General features: G+C 39.3%; 1 protein-coding gene across 1 annotated transcript in view; it reads left to right on the top strand.

Annotated features, from left to right (window-relative positions):
* Positions 1–325: 325 nt before the first annotated feature.
* TPPP (tubulin polymerization promoting protein) overlaps positions 326–22542 on the top strand; it is a 71010-nt gene continuing 48793 nt past the window's right edge. Inside the window, exons 1-2 of the mRNA XM_074899798.1 lie at positions 326–429; positions 14470–14784. Of these exons, the coding sequence (XP_074755899.1) occupies positions 14474–14784 (311 nt within the window). The 5' untranslated portion in view covers positions 326–429; positions 14470–14473. The remainder of the gene's footprint in view (positions 430–14469; positions 14785–22542) is intronic.

The following is a 22542-nucleotide window of genomic DNA, read 5'->3' on the forward strand; positions in this document are numbered from 1 at the left end:
CGGCTCCCGCCGAGGGGGGCGGTCGGGGAGCCACCGCCGCCCGGCCCGGCCCCCGCTCCACCTGCCCCTGCCCCTGCCCACCTGCTGCCGGGCCGCAGGGAGGGAGGAGAGGAGGGAGGCGCGGGCAGAGCCGCCGCCGGCCGCAACCAGCCATTTAAGGCAGCAACTGCAGCGGCTACCCCCGCGCTGCCTCCGTACCTCAGGCTCCGCGGGGGGCGGGCGCGGCCGCCGGCCGGACAGCCCGCCCGGCCTATGGGGGCGAGCGGCGCAGGGGCGGGCAGGCGGCGCCGGGCGCCCGCCAATGCCCGGGCAGCGGGGGCGGCGCCTGCCGGAGCGGCCGCGCCGGCTTGACAGGGGCTGCCGACAGCGCCGGAGCGCGGGCGAGCGTCGGGCTGGGCTGGGCGACCTGCCGCCCCGCGAGAGCCGGCGGTGAGTGGGCACCCCGCGCGGGGCGGGCGAGGCGAGCCCCCTTTTTATAACTTCTTTTATTTTTTGGGGGGAGGCGGTGCAGGCGGGAGGGGTGCGTGTTGCTTGCCCTCTCCCCCCGTTTTAGCGCGGGGGCTAACTGATTTCTGTGCGGCGAGCGGAGGCGCGGAGGGGGCGGGGGTGCCGGCGGAGCGGCCCCGGGATGGCGTGTCCCCCCCCCCCTCACCTCCCACCGGAGGGGCGCGCCGTGCCGTGCCGCGCGCTGCCGTTATGTAACGGCCGCGGGGGGCTGCGGGCGCGGCGGCTTTTCTCCGCAGGATTAACCCCTCGCTGTCTTCCCCGTTTTTCGACGTTTCTCCTTCTCTCCCGCCAGAGCCCCGGGGAAGGGACCGGCGGGGACCGGGGCTCGGCGCCGAGCTGCTCTCCTCCGCCGGCTCCCCGGGGTGGGCCGCGGCAGCCGCTTCTCCCGCCGCCCGCGGGGATGGGACGCTCGGCCGCCGCTCGGGGGGGCTGGGGGCGCTTCCCCCGGCGGCACTGCGGCAGCGGCCCGGCGGGTGGGCGATGCGGCGGCGGCCCGGCTCCGCCTGCCGGCGGCCCCCGGCGCAGCTGGGGAAGGAGCCACCTTGCGCGCACACAGCCGGTGCTCTGCTGTTCGCTAGAGGGGATGGCAAAGCCGCCGCTTCGTCGGGTTCTTGCGCAGAGCAGGCGGTCTCCTTTCGTGGGGATTGATGGGTACAGACGGTTTGCCTTGGGCGTTAAAAAAAAAAAAAAAGGCAGACAAGTGTTAGCTGAAGGGGCTTTGTCTTCGAGAACTGCTCCTATATGGCGTCGTCTACGAAAACCCGCATCAGGTGTGGGAGACTGTTTAGGGACTGCGGGGTAACACCCGTAGGTGTGAAGCTCTAGGGTGAAGAACAACACGAGAAAAAAATCATGTGAATGTGCGACCTCAGCTAGCTAGTTTGAAAGCAAATACGCCATTCACCCACCCCCCCACCCCCCGCAAATCAGCAGCGGTTGAGAGTATCTCTTCAGTCCTGGGTGAAAGCTCTTGTACCTGGGTGAAATTCTTCCACGGGGACTTGGGGTGCTGAACACGCATGTGAAAAGTGTGTGTCTTCTAATAAATGTTGACGGCTTTGAATCTTGCAGTAGATGCTGCTGACAAGCGGTTTCCCTGTCCGTGCTTTCCAGGGTCTACATGAGCAAGATAAGGGGGAAAATTATTTCAGATTTCACAGAGCATTGCGTAATCGCTTATGTTTATTTAAAAAGAGAAGGAGGGGCAAAACCAACCCCCAGCCTGAAATCAAACACACAATATGAGACTGTTTTCACTGACTTCTACTGAGCCATCACACTGTTTTCTCAACTGGTATCATTAATTAGCATGCTTTAGAAGGTTGGCAAGTGTTAGCATGATAATGAAACATGAAGGTTTGGTGGTTGTTTAATTTTTTCCCCTCTAGAGCTGTGAAAACCTGGGAGAAAACAGAGAGATACCTATACACTTTCATAGTCTCAGGCTTAAAATAGCATGACTGTTTATCAAGTGTATACAATTTATTTATTCTTAAATTGTCAGTGGACATTGTTTTACTCCTTTAGTGATGAGTGACTTCTTTTTCAAATTATGTTTTCTAGAGGCCCTACCACAGCTCAACCTCACACCTCCCAAAACCAAAATAAAGTGCTGTTTTGAATGCTTTTGTACCTCTCTGGGTCAGTGTCATATGCCTTTAAATAGTCCATAATTTGTGACTGCTGAAGTGTATGTCCAGTATTAAATCATAGTACAGTGTAATGCTTGGACAGCATGCCATGCAAGGATCAAATTGCAGATAAAGTTCCCATAGGAATCTCCAGTGGTGCTTGCACTTGACCCTTGTAAATGTAAGAAAAGATCTTTATAAATGGAAATATGTATCCAGCAGGTAGTTGTTTCTGTGCCCACTCTGGATTGACAGTGGTGACAAATAATATCTTTTTATTTCATTTTTATGGTAGTTATATTCATTCCAGTTACAGGCAGCTGTATGATAGAATTTATTTTTACATCTTGTACCTTGAGCTTAATTTGAAAAAAAAAAAAAAACCCAACCCAAAAAGAAGGGCTCTTTTAAGGAGGGAGGAAGTCACATGTCAATTTATGTTAAGATTAGCATATTCTGATTATAGAGGCAATTAATCGTACTTAATATATCTCAGAATGCTTTTGAGAATACACTATATAGTGTTTAAACTTGATAACTTGCTCTCAGATGGTAAGATACAAATCCAAATAATATCAGATATTTGATATTTTTCTTGCTTTGCATGCATTGATTTTTGTAAGTCTTCGCTGTGAGAACGTGACTGTATTCACAAGCTTGTATCACTGAAAAATTTGTAACAAGAACAGTCTTTCCTATGGTGTAGTCACTCGATGATGTCATGTCGTTTCTATTTGTACATGCATACTGCTTGCAGCCCTTGTATAAATGAAATGGACTCTTTTCAGCAAGCAACAAACAGTTGTGGTTTTTTTTCTTCTTCTTCCAAAACGCATTTTTATGCCATGCATAACTGAAGGTAGATGCAGGTATATAATTTTCATGCCTAGTGCTTCTCTGCCATACTGGCATGACTACTATGGGCATAAGAGCTTTTAGGTGCCTCTGCCAGTTAACTGAAATATTTTGCTTACTGTTTGTATTGCCGTAGTGTCTGGGAGCTGTGATCAGGGACCTTAACTGATGTGTTAGGTGCAATATAACCATGGAACAAAAAATTGGGCCTCGCCCCCAAAATACAAAACAAGGCATTGTAAGTAGTACAAAAAAGGTAATGTAGCTGTTGTTAAGAAGGATACATTGGTACATGTGTGTGCATTATCCAGCTATGTATTTTCTCTTTCTTGGGTGTTAGAGCAGAGGGAACTGTAGAACTTACTGTAAGACTTGCACGGTTCTCTGAGGAAAGTTCTGGTATCAAAGGACACTCTTGGGATGTGTAAATAAAGACTTGGTTTGAGGAGATCTTTAAATGTACTTGACTAAATGCTGAAAGTTGAAATAAAATTTAGAATATCTGAATCGACCCAGTATGAAACATTTTAAATTCAGGCTACTTAATTTTTACCATTCTTAAATTTAAGGTCACTCTTAAAAATTTTGAAATGGAGTTTTAATTTCAAAATCCAAGAGTTACACAGGTAAAATCACATGCTTTGACTTTTCTGCAATGTTTTCTGTAAGCTGTTTTAGCTCTTTCTTCCTCTTATCTCCCTCATGTGCCTAAACCCACAAAAAATGCGTAGTAACAAAGACACCTTCTGCAGAAGGAGATTTCTTAGTGAATGCATTGTCCTGCCCATCCCAAATTGCCCCTACGTAGAACTATTGCAAGAATTTCCCTTTATAATGGAGTCTGGTTATTGGAACACTTTTGAAATAGTAGTGAAAGTAACTACATTGAAAGGATGTTACTGGTAAAATACCCTGATATAAATACGGTCTAAGTACACAGGGCCTGTACATGTGGTTGAGGACAAGTACATATAGCCTGTTCAGGTTTCAGGGCACTTTTTCTGAATGGGTGTTTATCTCAAGTGCTGATGGAGCAGAACAGACTGATTTTTGTGCTGATCGTTTTTCCTGTCTGTGGTATGTCCATCAAAACAGATGGGAAGGTTTTCTCTATTGTTAGTTGTTATGTGTAGTGGGTGAACAATTCAGTTTGCTCCTGCTAAGAGGGAATCTTAGCTGTGTCAAGACTCGAAGGCAGATGTGGAGAAGCCTAGGTTCTTACTCTTACAGTTGTCTTAAGGTTCCCTCCTCTTTCCCCTGCCACGTAGTGTCCTGAGTGTGTGGTATGTCCTGGGTAGAAAACTGAGAGCTAGAAACCAAGAGTATGCAGACCAAAGCTTCAATGCATTATGTGGCAGATGAAAAGACAGAAATTAATCTGCAGTACAACTGTATTGAATAATCTTATGAAGGTAATTCTTGCCCAGTTTGGCCGATCTCAAGAAAATGCTTGTGTGACAGTGTTCAAATATTGGAGCATTCAGCAAAATAAGCACAGAGAAACTTAAAATCAAGGATGTAACAGTTTTTGCTTGAATCTCTGAGGGATGCAGTCCTAGTTCAAACAAGTTCTTAAATGCACAATTGAGGAATGGATCAGCACTAAGGAAATGGGAAGAGGTCTTGTTCACAAAAGCTTTATTTCATTGTTGATAACTACTTATTTTTAAATTAAAACCAAATCTGCATCTGCCCGTCTCATCTGATTTCACTATCAGAAGGACCAGTACCCAAACAGTTCATTTTACAGGAGCTTATAGATGTGAAAGAAGTTACTGATGATTTAGCAAAGGAAGTATTCCCCTCCTATTTTGTACTGAGCTGTGGGTAGTTGAAGAAAATCTGTTATTAAAGGTTATTTTTTGGATTCAGACAAAACTGAAGCAGCAGACTTAAAGAACATAAGGGATCTTTAGACAATCTAATCTGACTCATGTGTTAGTTATTTTTAGTTAGTTATCTGGGACCAGTAACGTTTGATGAAAGTCTATCTTTCAGAGATGCTTGACTAAGTGTATGTTCTGTATTAAATGAAATCTAATGTGCTGACATCAGGATGTGAAGTATTTGCAGCTTATTCTTGGAAGTTACCTTTAGTATTTCCAGTGGGTGGTTGTATCTCCTTAAGGAAATCTTATTTCTAATTTGCATTGGTGTAACCTGAATTCTAAGCTGTTGAGTTTTTTGATATCTTTCACAGTAAAGAGCCATTTAGTACGTGATGCAGTTTCTCTACGCAGGTTATTTGGATACCTCAGTCAAGTGACTTCAATTACCTGACAAATTACATTGGTGGAATTCTTTAAGTCTCTCATGGTAAAACATCTTGTCTCATGATTTTGTAGCTCATACCATCTCCAGTTCTTTGATCAGAGGTGATGCTTTATGACTATTAGATCTTACAGTGCTTTCAAGGCTTGTGAGTCTGTTAGCTCTGTTTTTCTTTGATCTAATTCTATCCTTGTCAATAGCATCATTGTGGTTCTCTTGGTATTTTTACCTATAAGTGGTACACAAAGCCCCCTGTTTTACCGATGTTTGAAGTGATCTCCTTGCTGTACAATCTCTGATCTTCTTTCATGGAGCAGATCTTCATTACTCATGGCTTTTGCAGAAATATTTTGAAAGGGTTCTGTTGAAGTTCAAATTAGTAGTCTGCTCTGGATGTGGTGGCGGGAAGGGCAGTGCATAGTGTATGAAGAAATGAGGCTAAGCAAACTCTACAATTTTAATGTTACAAGTCCAGGAACCTGTACTCAACTAATCCAAAAGTGATGATAGGCCCAGCATGTTATTTGTAGCTGCAAATTAATTGTATGACTAACCACTGTGGAGAGCAGCTGTTGTCTTCTAGACTTCTTAGATCTCTGACTCCCAAGCCTTTTGTTGATACACCATGAAAAAATACCTCATCTAGACAGTTGAGGCTCCTCTTTTGTTGTGCTTTTATCAGTGTCGTATTCATTTGTTCTGTGAAGGCTGTTCTAGACACTTTTTTGTGTCCTTGCCTGTGTGTGGAATTGCAGAACATTTGTGTCCAGATTATTTCTTCATCTACCATCAATAGCAGCCCAGCAGAGCTGAGGATGGATACTTAGTAAGTGGAATCCTCAAATGGGATAGCCACATAATGGAGAAAAATGCACGATAAGATTTTACCAGTACATAAATGTGTGGTGGATGCCTGTATTTATGCTTTTGCCTTGTGTAAGTGACATGGTGGTATTACAGTATATTCTAGGGCTAATTAAGAGTTATTTAGATAAGGAGGTTTTGTGTAGTTTTAAGCGTTGTCGGATGAACATGTGTCTTTCAGAAGAAAAAAGTTCTAACAACTATTACTGATAAAGATATGTGTGTCTGTGTATAGGTGCTTCATTTATGTTTATATAAAAGTGATATTTGATGAAGTGGTTCTTTGGAACGGAGGAATGCAGTTTTCTAAGAAGTAAACTTAGTTTTGTATATAAGTGATATTGTTGCAGTAAATAGATAGGCAGATAGCAATAGTTTTTCAGAAAAAGAACAGTAACAGCCTTTTGTCAGCAATCAGAATAATCTCTGCGCTTGATAATGTGATTTCTAAGGTTGTTTCTTCAGTGATATATGTAACTTCATCACAGTTATTAAGGAGAAACATTGGACAACTTGAGAAACCATGCTTTTTGTTACTTTGTTTGTGTCCTGCTGAAGGTCTTAATGTAGCTGTATGATCTAGCCAGCCTTGCCCTTGTCCGTAGTGCTAGATAGAGGTATATTGTTAAGAGAACTTGAGGTTCAGCCATGCAGTTCCTCATAAAGCCTAGAAAAGGATGTAATTTTCTTTAAGTAAATATGGGTTTAAATGTAGATATATTTGTGTTAGCTTTGCTTTGTCTGCAGTGTTCTCTGCTTATTTTCCTTCTGTGTTACATGCTAGGGAAAATGGATGGCTCTCATTCACTTGAGCACCACATGTGGAGAAATATGCCCAGAGCAGAACTCAGACAAGAAATGCCTTAACTCTGGTTCCTACTAATAGCTGTGAAGGAAGGTTGAGGGAAGCTTTAAGAGCATTGTCTAAAGCATTGCATTTTATCGGGAGGATGTTGCATTTCTCCAGCTGTTTATCCCTTCCCTCAGCTTGAATGTTTACACAAAAATGTGGGAAAAAGATTCCATCTGCTGTACTTTGTCTCTCCTGTTTTTATTTGGCATAAATAATTACAGAAAGAAAATAAATGAGAATTCCCTTTAACAGCAATTCTGTAACATTTTTAAAACATGAGGAAGATAGATCAAGTACTAAAATAAAACAGATGCAGTCAGACAAATTCAAATGCCTTGTACAGTTTGATAATGTTATGAATCCAATTCACTCATAAAAATAGCACCTCATGCTCATTGAAGAGTTGCTTTCTTTTTTGCTCTGGATTGGCTGGAAGATCTTAGGAAATATTAGATGACAACTATTTGTGGTGTAGTGGATAAGTTCTACTGACAGTGGAGAAACTGATCCTGATAAAAATTAGACCTTAAGCACTTGCATGTGCAGGAATGATTAGTGGGAGAATAGAAGGTAAAAACGAGTAACAGTTAATATAATGTTACTGGGTTGTGTGGCTGTGGCCAGAATTCTTTGTAATATGCCTATTTTCTAAAAGCCAATGACCTTTCAGGTTTAAAACTATCTAAAATGTATAGTTAGGAAGGCTGGTAGTTTGGCTAGGCTGAGGAGCTGAGAATATAGATGTAGAGATGTTGAGGCTGATGCATTTATAAGAGAATGGTGTGGAAATAGGAAGCTTATAGTGAGGTTAAAACAGAAGTAAAATAGTTAATGTTAGCAACATATGGTTCTTCAAATCTTTATGTAATACTGGACTTAACTTGCTAGCTGCCTTAACTCCATTGCTAGGGGTCCACCATCTCTCTCCTTTCCCCCTACTTTATTTCTTGTTCTCAATAAAATCAGTAGATTCCTGGTTACTGTTTTCTTGAGCATTCATTCAAATGTTTGATGTTATCATATACATGAGAGATGCTGTCTTAATTGAGAATTGTGTTTTTCTTGGCCACCTAAATAGATGTATAGATGCTTTTGCAAATTAATCTGTTATATTTTCCCCACTTTGGAAGATGAGGGTGCAAGGAAGATCAGTTGGATGAAATTCACTCATGAGCTAGGGAATTTTTTGGTCTGAATACCCATTACAAAGAGCAAGAAAAGTCTGCATACTCATACTTGGTTTAAGGACTAGCAAAATGGAATAGAGTGCTTGAAAGATTTTTTTTTTTTTTTAACCTGCTGGTGACATTTTGCAAATAATAGAACAGCATCTTTCTTTTTAAGTCTAGGGTTTGTGCTGTGGATTACCTACTTGCCCTTCTCATTGGATGGATCATGGAGACAAAATGTACAATAGTATTGCTGGGTGGTGAGGAAGTTGCGGAAAGACTGTCTGGGTAATCTCTGCTTGAGATTATATCTTGGTGGATATTTAGGGTACAGTTAGGGTACCATCTCCACTCTACCTTGTGGCCGAAGGTCTATGGTGAAACTGTAAGCAAAGTAGAACCCTGGACTTTGCGTAAAAACAACACAAAGGGAATTGCAGAACAAAAGAAAGTAAAGGACAGAATTTGTAGATTTTTTCTTCTTAGTTGTCCGGGGCGTATGGTAGAAGGGATTAAGAATTTAGGGAGGGATCAGGGCTAATATTGATAACTTGAGCAGATATTCCATTTTAGGGCTATTTTATCCTAATTACTCTCTTTGGGCTCAAGATGAGGAATTTGCACTGCAGACTTTGGATTTTAGCTAGAGCATGACCCTGATGCTCAGTGTAAACATAACTTTGGGGTCTTGTGGAGTTGTGTTGCAAGTTGCAATGGAGCGCTGGGTGTTGAGTGTGAGACATAAGGTTGGCACATGCAAAAGTGAGCATTACAGTGAGTAGATGTTAGTAATATCATTATTGCATGGTGACTGTGCCACTGTATCTTTTCTCCAAATTCATTAATCTCAGCAGTTTCCTGAAGAGAGGCTTGCTTGATGCTTGAATGCTTTCTGCCATTAAAAAGCTTGAGCTGAAAGTTTTCCTTAGTTCACAGGACTCTTGACCTCATTTTAGCCAATTTCTTGTTAGTAACTATTGTAAAAAACAAACGTGTAAAATAATCTGCCTTTTCTATTAACTGGATTTTATCTGAGGTTGTAATAAATACTATAATGTTCTATCTGGTCTTCTGTGCTGTCTTAGACAAACACACTTTTATTCATTTCTGTGGCAGTTAGTGCTGCAGGAGGACTTCCATTAAAAACTATTTTTGTAATACTTGCTGCAAATGAAAGCAATTCAACTTGTATTGGGACAGAATATTCCTAGCATGCTAGAGGCAAACTAGACAAAGCAGGTGAAAAAGTACATGGTATAGCTCAAAAAGCTAGGCAGTCACACTGTTGATAGTTTCCTGCTGATTTTCCTGGAAAAGCATTTTTTGGTGTGGAGATCATAAACTGGTTTAATACATTTGCAGCTAGTGAGACTATATTTATACTTCTTCCACAGAGTCAGAGAATGTTGGTTCTTCAGAGCACTCCATACAATCATACACCTGCTTTATGTGGCCCAATAATGAAAGCAGTGTAGAGTATGGTCCCCAGGGTCCTCATTATGTTCTGAACTCTGGCAGCAGAAGACATGTTTCTTCATCCCTCTGCTTTGGTTTCCCTGTGTGTGACATGGCAGCTGTGCTAACTTCTTTCACAAATACTAATCTATCTGCACTTTGTGAGCAGATTAGCCATGTATTAGTTCTCGGGGACAGGACAGGGAAGGTGCTGCAGCGAATTCTGACCAGGTAGGATACATATATATTCCATAGAGTTGCATAAGCTGCTGAAGTTGTTGGCAAAAATACCCTGGGTTTTAGTAAGTCTTCAGGTCTTCCTTCTTGGTGCTGAGAGGGGATTACTTCTAAGAGCAATTCTCCCAAATCAAAATCAAAGTTGGACCAGAATTCCTGCAATAGAGAATGTGGGTAAGTGAAAGAGTGTAAGTTAATATAAATCTTCCAGTAGAGCTGACAGTTGGTCAGTACTGAGGCTTTGGGCTTATTTATATGTATCTGGTATTCATGCAGCCTTATGGAGAATCAACTGGAATTCAAAGAAACAATAGCTGGTTGTCCCCTAATTTTTGGAAGAATCCAGATTAATACGTGACTTTATCTAGGGGAGTTCTCCCAGCTGTCTGTCTGCAGATGAGTATGTATTGTAGTCTCTGGCTGAAAGGAAGTTTGATGGTATGAGAAAACTTTTTCTAATGGGTTAGGCATGTGTTGAGAACACAGATCTGCGCTTTCAATTTTAGCATGAGTTAGTCATGACCTCAGTCAGTTTGATCCCTAGCTTATTCTCTGTCTGTAGAGGTATCTCTGTCTGTGTAATATGCTGTATTATTTACCTATTGCAGAGGCAGAGGACAAGAAATGTTTTTTTCATGATACTGAAGGAGTATTACATGACAGAGTCTATAGCAGTTCATAAACACACTGCCTAGTTGTCTAAATATTCCGTGGATTTCTGGAACTCCATTTTTTTGGGACAGTTCTTTCACAAAGCTTTCTGAACTCTAGCATCTACTTATACCTCTTTCTTAATGTCTTATATGGCTGCTTTTGTTGATGTGGACCTGCTAGGTTGGAGCCAGCAGTATCTAGAGAGGATGGGGTTGGTGACTACTCCTGCTTTCCTTCCCTCAGTTGGCGCTGGAAATACAGTATTATCTAACTGTGTGCGTATTAGACCTTTTGTATGGTGATGAAAGGTGTTTCTATGCTTAGCTGTAATTGTTACAGTCAGCATCTATGCAGCTCATGCTTTTGAACAGTGGCTTAATTTTGTTTTACTGAATTTTAGAACTGGTATTTTAGTTACTTTCTTTTGTAACTTCCACCTATCACGCTGCTGTGGCCCCTCCCCAAATTACTGCTAGTCTTTACTTCTAGCAGAAGCTAGCAAGCATGTTCTGATCCCTTTGTCCAGGGGAAAAAGGATAAGGAAGACTTAAAACTGCATTTGATGGTAAGCAGGTTATTCTCTATTTCTTCTTAAGAGATCGTTTCTTCAGTATGGCATAATCTCCTTCCTTGTCTCTAATAACTAAAAATAGTTAAAGGAGCTGACCCTATTAAAAACCTGATTTCATATCCATGTTGTGCATTTCTTTACCTTTCAATGTAGTATATTAAAGATTATATTTCTCTTCAGAGTCTGTTGTTTGTAGTGTCAAGACAAAATTTTAAGTTGAGGCTCGGTCGGTGTTTTCATAAATCAGGCAGCTTCTTTTTAGTAAATTTCATGCTGTTATGTGGGATTTTAACAAGTAAACTGTAATTATGGTTTAACAAGAAAAGGAGTACCTGTGACAATGGCAACCACAGCAGAGCCCTAGTTTTAATCTATCCTTGACCTTCTGCTTTAGATGGTGAGGATTTCTTTGAAATGAGTCTGCTTTGCATACCAGACTTCACCATTCAAAACTGAAGCCTTTACAATAGTGTGTGTCATGTTTCCCTCCCACCCAGAATTAGTCAAAATACCCCAATACAAAGTTCATTTATTGATGTCCAAGAGAACTAAGTCTAGAAGTGAACTACCTTTCTCAAGGCCAAATATGTTCCTTTGAGCATTTTTCCCACCATGTTAATAAACTTTTCTTAGCAACTGAAAGTAAGTAAAAAATATTTTCAAGATGTAGCTATCATATTGAAGACAGTATAAGACAGTATTATTGACAAAAAAAATGTAGGTTTTTTTTTTTTTAAAAATCACACAATTCAGAAAATCAGAACTCTTTCAAGTGTGGGTTTCAGCTTATGATTTGAAATCACTAGTTGCTTTTTAAAACACATTTCTGCTGTGCTTTGCAACATTGAGTTATGGTTAAGCGTGAGATGGGATTAGGCAAAATTGGCCAGCAAGGCACTGACACTGGCTAAAGAAAGAAAAAAAGTAGGAATGTGGTTATTTTTTTCTAATTTCAGATGAGACAGAGTGGCACATGTTTTCTTGCTTACAGTTTGTAAACTGTGCAATTACATCTTTCAAGGATATTCACATCGAGTGTAGCTTCTTTACAGTTGCTAAGAGGGGGGCTATCCCCAAAAATCTCTTAGAAGGTTTATTTGGCACTAGATAAAATTGCAAAATGGTAACTGTATATACCTTTCTATAGAAGATCATTTTTTTTTTTGTCCTGTTAATTGCTTACGGAGATAACTTTGGGTTTTAATATCCTGTACAGACATTAAAATACAGGCTTTGCTTTTTGCTGATGTGTACTCTTTTCCTTTCTTTCTTTCTCTAGCCAGTTAGTGTTAGCTTGGAAAATTTCTGGTTCTAGTTTCCAGCTCCAGTGGTTTTGAAATGGTGCAAGCTTGGAAGAGACTTCTGCTTTTGGAAGTCAAGTTTCCTCGAAGGTGGAGGTAGATCATAGGTCTTTATGATCTTATTTTTAACATAATTCTCTTTGCACAGATTGTGTCAGCAGTGTTTTTGTTCTTAAGTTCTCTCACCACTGTTTTTGTAGCAAAAGAATGTGTGTAGCCTGATGAATCAGTTTAGACTGATCTAGACACTTGTTAAAAATGTACGCATCTGTAATACTTGCAGTAGTTTACAATTGACTGTGGGTGCTTACTGTTTCGAGTTTCAGTGTTGGGAGACTTTCAGAAAAAATTGTTGAGGTAAATTTACTGTTCTTTGGAGAGCAGGCAGGGTACAAAGAAAATAGAAATGGCAATTGGTTATTAAACTTTTTAATGAACTTCACATTTTCAAACTCTTTTTTTTCCTCCCTCTGCTTTTCTTTTTATTTCATAGGTGCACATATAACTTTCAAGCGACAGTTAGGAAATTCCTGTCACATTAATTTTAATTTAGCATTTTTATTTTTTGGCCAAAACTTGTACTGACAGTGTAAACAAAACAGAAGGATCTCCAGGCTAAAGATGCAAGGTTTTTAAGCATTTGCTTGAATATTTTCAGAATAGACAGTAGTGCTTTGGCCATGTTGCATTTGCTCAAGTGTAAAGAACAAAGGTCGTTTAGTATAGTTTTTGTTAAAAGGTTGTTTCTAATAATGAAGCTTAACAGTAGCTGCTGCATAGCAAGTAGTTATGGTTAGTTCTGTTGCAGTGTGCAGGAAAGGGTATGGCGTGGTCGTGCAAGTGATAGAGGTTAAGCAGTATTGGAAGAGATAGAATTTTGGAATTGTTTCCATTGCTGAAGAGTTTTTATTGAAGTACAGTATATAAGCCAAAAGAACTTTCAATCTGATGCAGAAATAAAACCTTAACTAGAAATAAATACCAATCTTTGCATATGTTAGTTGCCTACCACATACATTTGTGACTTTAGAAGAGTGGACAGGGTAAGTATGGTGGGCTTTCCAGCCCTTATCCAGTATTTGCCAAACTTCTGATACCTGAAGCGCCTCTTTATGGGTTAAAATTTGTAACTGGGCAACAGTCTGCATGTAGCTGTTAGGACAGGCAGAGTGTATCCTATCCCATGGCTTTTCAGTGCTTCTTACTTCTACCAAGCTAAGATTGGATGGGCAGAAGGAAAAGGCTTCTGTGTAATGCTTCTGACATGTTAGGAGTTTTTTTCTTTATGAAGACACCTGAAAATAACTTTAGTGTTCTGTTGCTCAGTTTAATGTTTCTTTTAAAAGGCAAATCCGTTCTACATGAGCATAGGCTAATCTTAAAGTTATTCTTTTCAGTAATGACATCCCTTCTCAGTGGTCCTACGTCATAGATGTGTTCATTCCAAATTAATTCCACAGCTACAGTTCTTTGATTATAAATTTGAAAAATAAATGGTTTTGTTAACAAGAGAATGTCTAAGTATTTCTGAGGCTTCCTTCCTTGTTAGACTTTATGTTATATAACATGAGGGTTGTAAGATTAATATTTTTGCTGCAAGTTCCAAACATTCAACTTTTCAATTAAAAAAAAAAAAAAAAAAAGAAAAAGAAAAAAAAGCCCCATTCCAGAAAATAAAGGGTTGGGCTTTTTTTAACTTCAGAAATGCAAGTAGGTAGTAATGCCTACAATGTAAATAGGACATACTTTTATTAGAATCAGTAGACTGTGGTGATTGCCATTTAAAAATAAAAGAACCAAACACTGTGTTCTCTTGTTGGCTGATGTATTGACAGTGAAATTAGGTTTGTGCCCTAGTTTGGAATGCTCTTTCCCGGACTACTTTTTTTTTTTTTTAATATGCTAGAATTTTTTTCTAGATGGGCAGAGTTACATAGTTCTATGTATAGACTGTTGTTTGGTGGTGGAGGGCACTGAGTTCTTGCTAACTTTATATACCACTTATTCTTCTTACTATGTGATATGGACTGTAGCCTGTAGCTTAACGGAAAGTAAATTAGTGGAAATTAATGTAATGAGTTTACCCTCCTCTTCTTTGTAGCACAATGGCTGACAATAAAGCGAAGTCGACCAAACCTGTGAATAAGACTCCTCCAAAGTCTCCTTCAGATCCAGCAAAGGACCGAGCAGCAAAACGATTATCCTATGATTCAAACAGCTCCCATGAGGGAGCTATGGCAGGAGAAATAAGTGCTCTGGAAGAAGCCTTTAGAAAATTTGCCATCCATGGTGATACAAGAGCCACAGGAAAAGAAATGCATGGGAAGAACTGGTCAAAGCTATGTAAGGACTGTCATGTGATAGATGGGAAGAATGTGACAATCACAGATGTTGACATTGTCTTCAGTAAAATCAAGTAAGTTCCTTTATGCCGTCATTTCCTTGTCTCCCCAACACGTTTTGTAGATATCATCTAAATTTATCTTCTCTTGCTTACAGATGTGAGGCACTGTATGTCTTTGCCACAATCAATCTCTTTCTTGTTCTTTTATGAAACTGTGTTGCTTTGTCTGAAGGTTACAGCTTTCAGCTTCTGTCCTACTGTCTTAAACTGACTTCAGTGTCATAGGTCTTATGCTGTACAAAGAGGAAAGAGGAATGATGTGATCAAGACAAATGCAGGCTATGCAAAGAAACCTTTTTTCTTTTTTTTTTTTTTTAATTGCAATAAATGATATGACTGTTTCCTGAAGGATATCTGAATGAAGTCAGGATGGTTTTACCTCTTGCCAAAACGCAGCTTCAGAGGACTGAGGCTAAGGTAGGATGTGTACTTAAAGCCATTATTCTAACAACAGTCCTAATGTCCAGCACAACACCTACACAAGTTTAAAATGTAGGGCCATGCCAAACCTATGGTGAATTTGTGATGCAGACCCATGGCTGTGATTAATAGGTTAGGATTATCTCAGTGGTCCTAGCGTATTCTTGTAAGCTGACTGGAGCTTTAGTGAAACTTTCTCCCCACATTGAAAACCTAGGCAGGCTTGATTGAGAAGCTCATCAAATCCAAGGGAAGACATTCAACTCTTCTGGTATATTCTGTGTGAAGCCCCAGATAATTATTTTTTTTTTGTTCTCACTTTATGTATGGAATTGGAACATTTTCACCTTCCCTCTCCCCCTGGTATCCAATAGCCTTGTTTAAATTGTCTCACACCTCCTTGTGTTGAGGGATATGCTTTAAGGAAGGGTCCCTTAATTGTGGATTGTAGGAACATTTATTTGGCCTGTGCTCCCAACCACTGTGGTTGTAATGCTGAGGAAGGCATGCAAACTGAGTTGCCTACAAGGGGAGATGGGAAAACTTGCTACAAGCACTGACCCTTTAGTGTGCATCAAAGCATAGAAAGGCAGAGAAGAAAAGGCCCCTTGATCTTGAAATGTTGTTCAGTGTAACATGCACAGTTAGATTGACATTACTTATTTGATTGATTTCTTTCTTTCTTTTCTCCTGAGGGCTCTTATTTAGGCAGTTGAAAACACTATATATGCACACTCCAATCCTCTTGGTTTTGTATCAGTCCACTTTCTCTTTTGAGTTCCTACTTGTATTTTTTTGGAAGTTGTGTTGTCAGAATTGGGTATACTATCAGTGAAGTAGCTTATTTGAAATGGATGTTTAGGCTGTAGGGTTGTTTGTTTCTTTCTTGATCTATAATAGACAATGCTGGCATTTATTTTCACATTTCCTTTGGCTTTCACAGACTTAAAAATTTCTCTGTATCTATCATCACAGGAAGTAATAAATCTTCATACTACTTTCTTCTGTTGGTATCTGGACAAGTTAGTGATAGGACAACCCCATGATATGGCATAGACAGTTATGAAACATTAGCAGGTATAAAGAATTATCAGTTTTGGTGCCTGCTGGGGTAGAAGGAACTCAGTCCTATTCTGCAGGAATGAGTTGTGAGGTGGCAGGCATCTGAGGCTCAAGGGGAATGTCAGCGTATCCCCTTGCGGTTCAGCAGTCTTAGCTCAAGGGTTCTTGTCTCTGCCTCTGTGGTGAAGTGCCTGTTCAGCAGTTTCTCAGACCTCTCCCATGACTGCTGTGAAGTGTTGTCATTTATCTTAGAAGAAGCACGCCATCTTTTCCTCTCTCTATCTAATATTAAATAGATTAGAAGACAACTACATCAAATGCATTTTTATCTCTATTGTTTATCAGCTATGTGCTCATTCCTCACCTGTGCATGTACATATAATATGTATTTTATATATTCTTCTCTTTTAAGATTGTTTTTAAATTAATATTAAGCAATATTATGGCAGACATGGAAACTTGTAATAGCTGAGATTTGTTGTCTTTATTAGGAGGGTCTGTTTTTTCATGTGCATATTTTCAGTAGGTATTCTTTCCCATTTTCTTAAGTGTTGGGGCTTGGGTTTTGTTACATTTTTATTCTTGAGAGTGTATGTCAGCAATTCTTTTTAGTCTAGATCACATTTATTTCACATATAATATTTTAAGTTTTAACAAGGAAAGATTTAATGGCTCTAGTTACTCAAGTGTTAGTAATATGCTGTAACTTAGGAGGCTTATGCATAGGCTAAGTATACAGGTTTTCTCGAGCGTGTTCAGACAACTGCTTTTCCTTGCTTCCTCATTTGCTTCACATTTAACCCTAAGCTAAAGGATAATGATATATTTGGTGATGCATCAAAACAAACATACTTGTAAAATAAACTCTTTCTCATTTCCATTTTGCAAGAAGCTTTTTCCCAGCAGAGAGCTAAGGTTTTTTGACAACCCAAGTTTTTCCTTATCTGTGTCGAATGAAAAACATTAAACCCTATAAAAGATTCTCTGACTCCTCAGAAGGCGCAGAGTACTGCTTCCATGCGCCAGTAAGAGTAATGTTTACGGCTGTCAGAAGGCTCTGTGCGTCACTGTTGGTTTTAGGTTCTTCAGCTAGGCTGTGTCTCATAAGATGGACTTTGGCCTGGGATTCTCATGGTCAGCCATAGTGGTTCAGTGAGGTGGGGCTGGTGAATCTTGGCAGTTGTAGTCTGGCCAGGGAACGCACCGAAAGATAAGAAGAGATGATTATCATGGCCAACTGCAATTGTCATCTAGTATTGTGGTAGAACTTCCAAACAGGCTTTCTGTTGGGTCTGTTAACTGGGAAGCTACTGTGTTTAGCAGGATTTGGTTTTTAGCCATCTATACTTAAAGTTTATGACAATGGCACATGTTGTTGAAACACTAGGAAAATAATTGATTGAGTATAATTGTTCTTTGGATTTATCAATTACTATGTCTCTGTATAAAGCTTATGTTTGTCATCTTGCTGAGTTTCCCAGGCTTCATTTATTGTTCTGCTACAAATACTGGCAAAATAGGTAGGAACTATGTGTTGCTGATAATCAGGGTAAACTAACAGGGAAATTAGTAACAGATATGTTTAACTAAGAGCTCCTGAAAGATAATCTTTTATTCTTGGATTGGTAACTTTCTCTGCTGCAGGAGAGATTTTATCAGTTCAATCCTGAGAAGTAATGACATTTTTGCAGAGTGAACACCCCCTTCCCCACTTCTACCTAACCAGGTGAACAAAACCTCTGAAAGTTTTGATTAGTCTGTGATACTTCTTCAGAGCTGGGATTATGTGCCTGTGTTTCAGAGATTAGTTCATTTTAGGTTAAGTTTATGTTTTTATAAAGATTGAGAAAATTCTAATGAACCTTTTGTTACAAATAGGAAAATAAATGAAGAGTGTTGTTTTCCTTCTGCATGAGGATGTCAGGTCAAACTGAAGTGTAATTTGGCTATTTATCTTGCATAAAAGATCTACGGAAGGCCTTCATGTAAGCACAGCATTTGTACGTACATTAGGATATGAAGAATGAATGGTCTAATGCAAAGAATGAACAACAGTAGACATTAGAGAATAATTGCTACAATTGCACTGTTTGGTAAGAAAAGATCTCCCCCCTTTTCTCCCCCCGCCCAAGGATATTTTAACAGTAATGTGTAGGTTCTTAAGGGTCTCACAAATCCTTCCAATTTGGACTGTAATATAAGTTGTTGTGTGTTAAAACCTGATTTAATAGATGTCTTTCTGCCCTTTTTTCTTGCTTTTCTATTTTAAAAACTTTCTATTGTTAGAAAATACAAGAAATTAAGCAATAATGAATTTTGCAATGGAATTACTTGAAATGAAAAGCCAAAGCCCACTTGTAAGTAGCCATGTGTATGCATATTTATAAGTTACATCCCTAGAGATCAGAGGAAAACCACCTACATTTATGCCAAATACTTGGATTGTATCATTACAGTTGGGATAGACTGCAATTTCTATAATAAGTAGAAAAGTTTTTTTTTCATTTTTAGATTATAAAAACATACAATAAAGGCATTTCATACAATATAGTTATCTTTCTGTGCATGTTGCACCTGGAAAAGCAGAAGAAATTGTGAAGAATTACAAAGTTTTGTAATATCTCATGGGATCAACTCTATTTAAAATGGAGCAAAACCAACAAAAGTGAATATAACTGTAAATGCAATTATGTAATAAGCTTTCCTTACTGTATTTTATAGTTTCACAGTCAAAACTTGAGATGTTGGACTCTTTTCTTCATACGTTCATTGGATTGCATGCAACAGTAACATGATGGTTGCAGGGTAAACTTTTATTTCAAAGCTAGTTCCTTACCTAAAGTTACATAAAATGTTCTTTTGCTAATTAGTATCAGGATAGCTTTTTCTCTTTAAATGGCAAAAATTAAGCAACTCCTTCTGTGAAAAAACTGCTCATATCATTGTTTTAAAAAACAATTTTTTTAACTGTTCCCTAAATTCACTGCCATACTTGAAGACAAGGGTAAGTCATAATCATATTCTATGAGAAGGAAAGTTTTCATAAATTACTGTATGAAATTTTCATGACAGGACCAAAAATAGTATTTCACCATTTTTGTAATGATAATAACTTCAACTTCTCTGTAGCCCAGGCTTCTGCTAAAATATAGGGCTTTAGTATAAATATCTTGGTAATATTAGATCATTCCAAGCATTCATTTTTCACCACTATCTGAACCTTATATAGACATGTTTCTTTTATATTTTGCAAATTAAGAGTGATAATGTAGTCTGGGTCTACTGAATTTAGAGACATAGAACTTGCAAACATGCAATAGCATTTGAAAATTGATGATTTTCTTGAGAATGGGAATTCTGTGTGTATCTTTTTAGTAGATGAAACAATTGCCTACTTTTTTGGAAATTTTCCTCATTAACTGACTGTTTGTTTTATGTTACTCTTCCAGAGTTGCAAAAGTTTGTAGGCTGTGTCTTGCATTGTGCTTGCACAGTGTATATATGGGTTTAGTGAATCTTGTTGTCTTGGAGGAAGCAAGCTTATTGGTGACACAGGAGAAGGTCACAGAAGTGTTCTGGATTTGATATGAAAAGCAACATGTGGCTGCATTCTTATTCTTAATCCAGCAAGACAGTGAGACAACAGTCTAAGAAATTCAGGGTTTTTGTATTAAGGAAAGCAGATTACCCAAGAAGAATACATGTTCCTGATCTTGGACCAGCATTCTGGCATGTTGCCTTAGGAACTTAAATGTCTTTGTTTATTGGGGTCAACAACTGCTCTGGGAAATTTGATATGTTAGCTATGCCATACACATACTCCACATGTTGTATGTAGTTAATATGGTAATAGTAATAGCCCTGATATAAATACCTCTGCTCTTATTTTAGAAGCGTTGCCACTCAGCACTGCAAGAGTATGGTTTAAGCACTGCCATAAAACTTCTAATTCTATGACATTAGATAGAAAAATAAAAATACTTCTATTTACACTGGCATGTTACTGTGGTTGCGGGCAGGCCTGGGTGACGTCACGCCTTGGATCCATTGTGAGCATTTATTTAGGTAGCTGTCTCTATGGAAACATTTGTTTGTTTTGATGTTACTATGTGTTAAATTTTAAACAAATTTTTGTGGTTCTATACTGGTTTGTTATTGAAGACTAGTTAATCTACACAAGCTTTGTAAATATACCTTACCCTCTAAAATATTTTTGGTAAAAGATCAAGTGAAAGCATAATTGTCCTTTCAAATTCCATTAATAGTTTCTTATGTTGCTTTGACATGTTTTCTTGTTGCTGAGGAAGCCATGTGTTCTAAAGGCCAGAAAACACTCCTCCATCTTTTTAAGAAAGGAAGGTTTTGTTCCCATGGAGAATCTTCACAACACACTTTATTGTGCCCTGACTTCTGAGCAGTCCCACCCATGCTCTATCCTTAGTACATCTTGCACAGTCAGCTGTTCAGCCTAGTTCCCACAGTCTAGATCAGTCAGGCCTCTACAGGAGTGCTTCCACCTGAGATCAGCTGGGTCTTAATTCAGCAGCAGTTCACCATTGCTGCAAGACTGTGGAAGAATTAAAATGGATAATGTATGCTCTAAGCAACTGGCAATATAACTCTTGGCAACAATAAGTACATGTTTTCCCCATTTGTTAACTATAATCTTATTTTTGTTGTATTGAACAATTATGATACTTCTTATTAATATATTTGAAGGGAGTAGTATTTTGACACTTGTGCTCATTCAAAATAAATATCCATGAAGTTTCTCTGAAGTAATTAACAGAAATTTTACTGAAGCCTCTCTTAAATTTTTTAAACATGTAATAGGTATGAAGTGGTCTTTATATGTAAATGAAGCACATGGGAGTTGTAAATTTACTTTCCTACTGGAGAGATTCTTTTAATAGTGACATAGAATCTGATTTGTGTAATCCTACTTTATGCATGAAGTAGGCATAACAGTTAACTTGTATACTTTAATATGTCTGCATCGGGAAATAAGTTTTAAGTGGATATAGAATGGTATGCAGAATATAATCTGTGCTAATAAATCTCTCCCTTCCAAGCAAATTGTGAAGTAGTGCAGTTATAGATAGAAAAGCAGTTAAGTTACACTAGAAAGTGTTCTTTACCACATCATCTATATTTTCATTGAAATTAGGATCCAATTTCCTTTCTTGTCCAAGAAGCCAAATATAATATTGCCTTTTGCACTTTATACTTGACAGGCTTTTTATTAAAAAAAAAACAAACCCCAAAGCAACTCTTCTTCCCCTTCTACCAAGAGGCATAAATTCTAAAAGTAAAACTGTCACAAGAAGAAAGATGAATTTAGATTCACTTGCTATTATGCAGGCTTGTTTTGTGCATGCAAAATGGGTAAGTTCTGTATCCTTAATGATGTGTGATAACTACAGAGGTGTTTAAAAACACCTTTTCATATGACTAGACATCACATGAAAACCTATAGATAACAGCAGTGGGCGATTCATTTCCCAGCTGACATGGAATGCTGCATGATATCATACATGGTACTACAGAGCAGCTTGCTTGTTGTTTGCCACACTTTGTGGCATAAGCTACTTGAGGACTACAAGGACTTCTACTGGTGTAGAGTAGAATTAGGGCTCTGTTATGAGATCTTGTCTTGGGGGTTTTTAGTGGGTTTGTTTCTCCCGTTTCTGCCCCCCTCACCCTGCCCGCCAAGTCAGCCTAATTTCATCATATTGCACCATCATTTAAAACTGCCTGTTTTTCATTTATAAAAGCAGCTATGTGAAATCTGTGTTAGTTACAGAGTTACCTCATTTTACTGATTAACAAGCAAGTATTTTCTGGACTGTTAAGCATCAATGTAGGCTTTGTCTCTCATTTTTCATGGATTAAAGATTATTTAAATGTAAAGGATGAGGCAGCCTTGGCTGCAGCAAGCAGATGAATGTAAAGTTTAAGGCCCTGAGAGGAGGGAGCAAGATGAACAACAGAATTACAAACCCAGACTTCAGAAGGGCAGATCTTGGCCTGTGCAGTTCCCCACAGGAAACTGCCCTGAAGGGCAGAGGGGCGCAGGAGAGCTGGTTGGTCTTCAAGACAGCTTCCTCAGAGCACAAGAACGGTCCATTCCCACGTGCAGGAAGCATGGCAACAGGCCTGCATGGATGAACATGGAGCTTCTGACTGAGCTTGAACTGAGAAAGGAAATAGACAGGAGGTGGAAGCGGAGAGAAACTATGTGGAAGGAATATAGCCCAGGCATGAAGGAACAGAGAGAGGAAAGCCAAA

Source organism: Athene noctua, chromosome 2, assembly GCF_965140245.1.
Source record: "Athene noctua chromosome 2, bAthNoc1.hap1.1, whole genome shotgun sequence".
Lineage (NCBI taxonomy): Eukaryota > Metazoa > Chordata > Aves > Strigiformes > Strigidae > Athene > Athene noctua.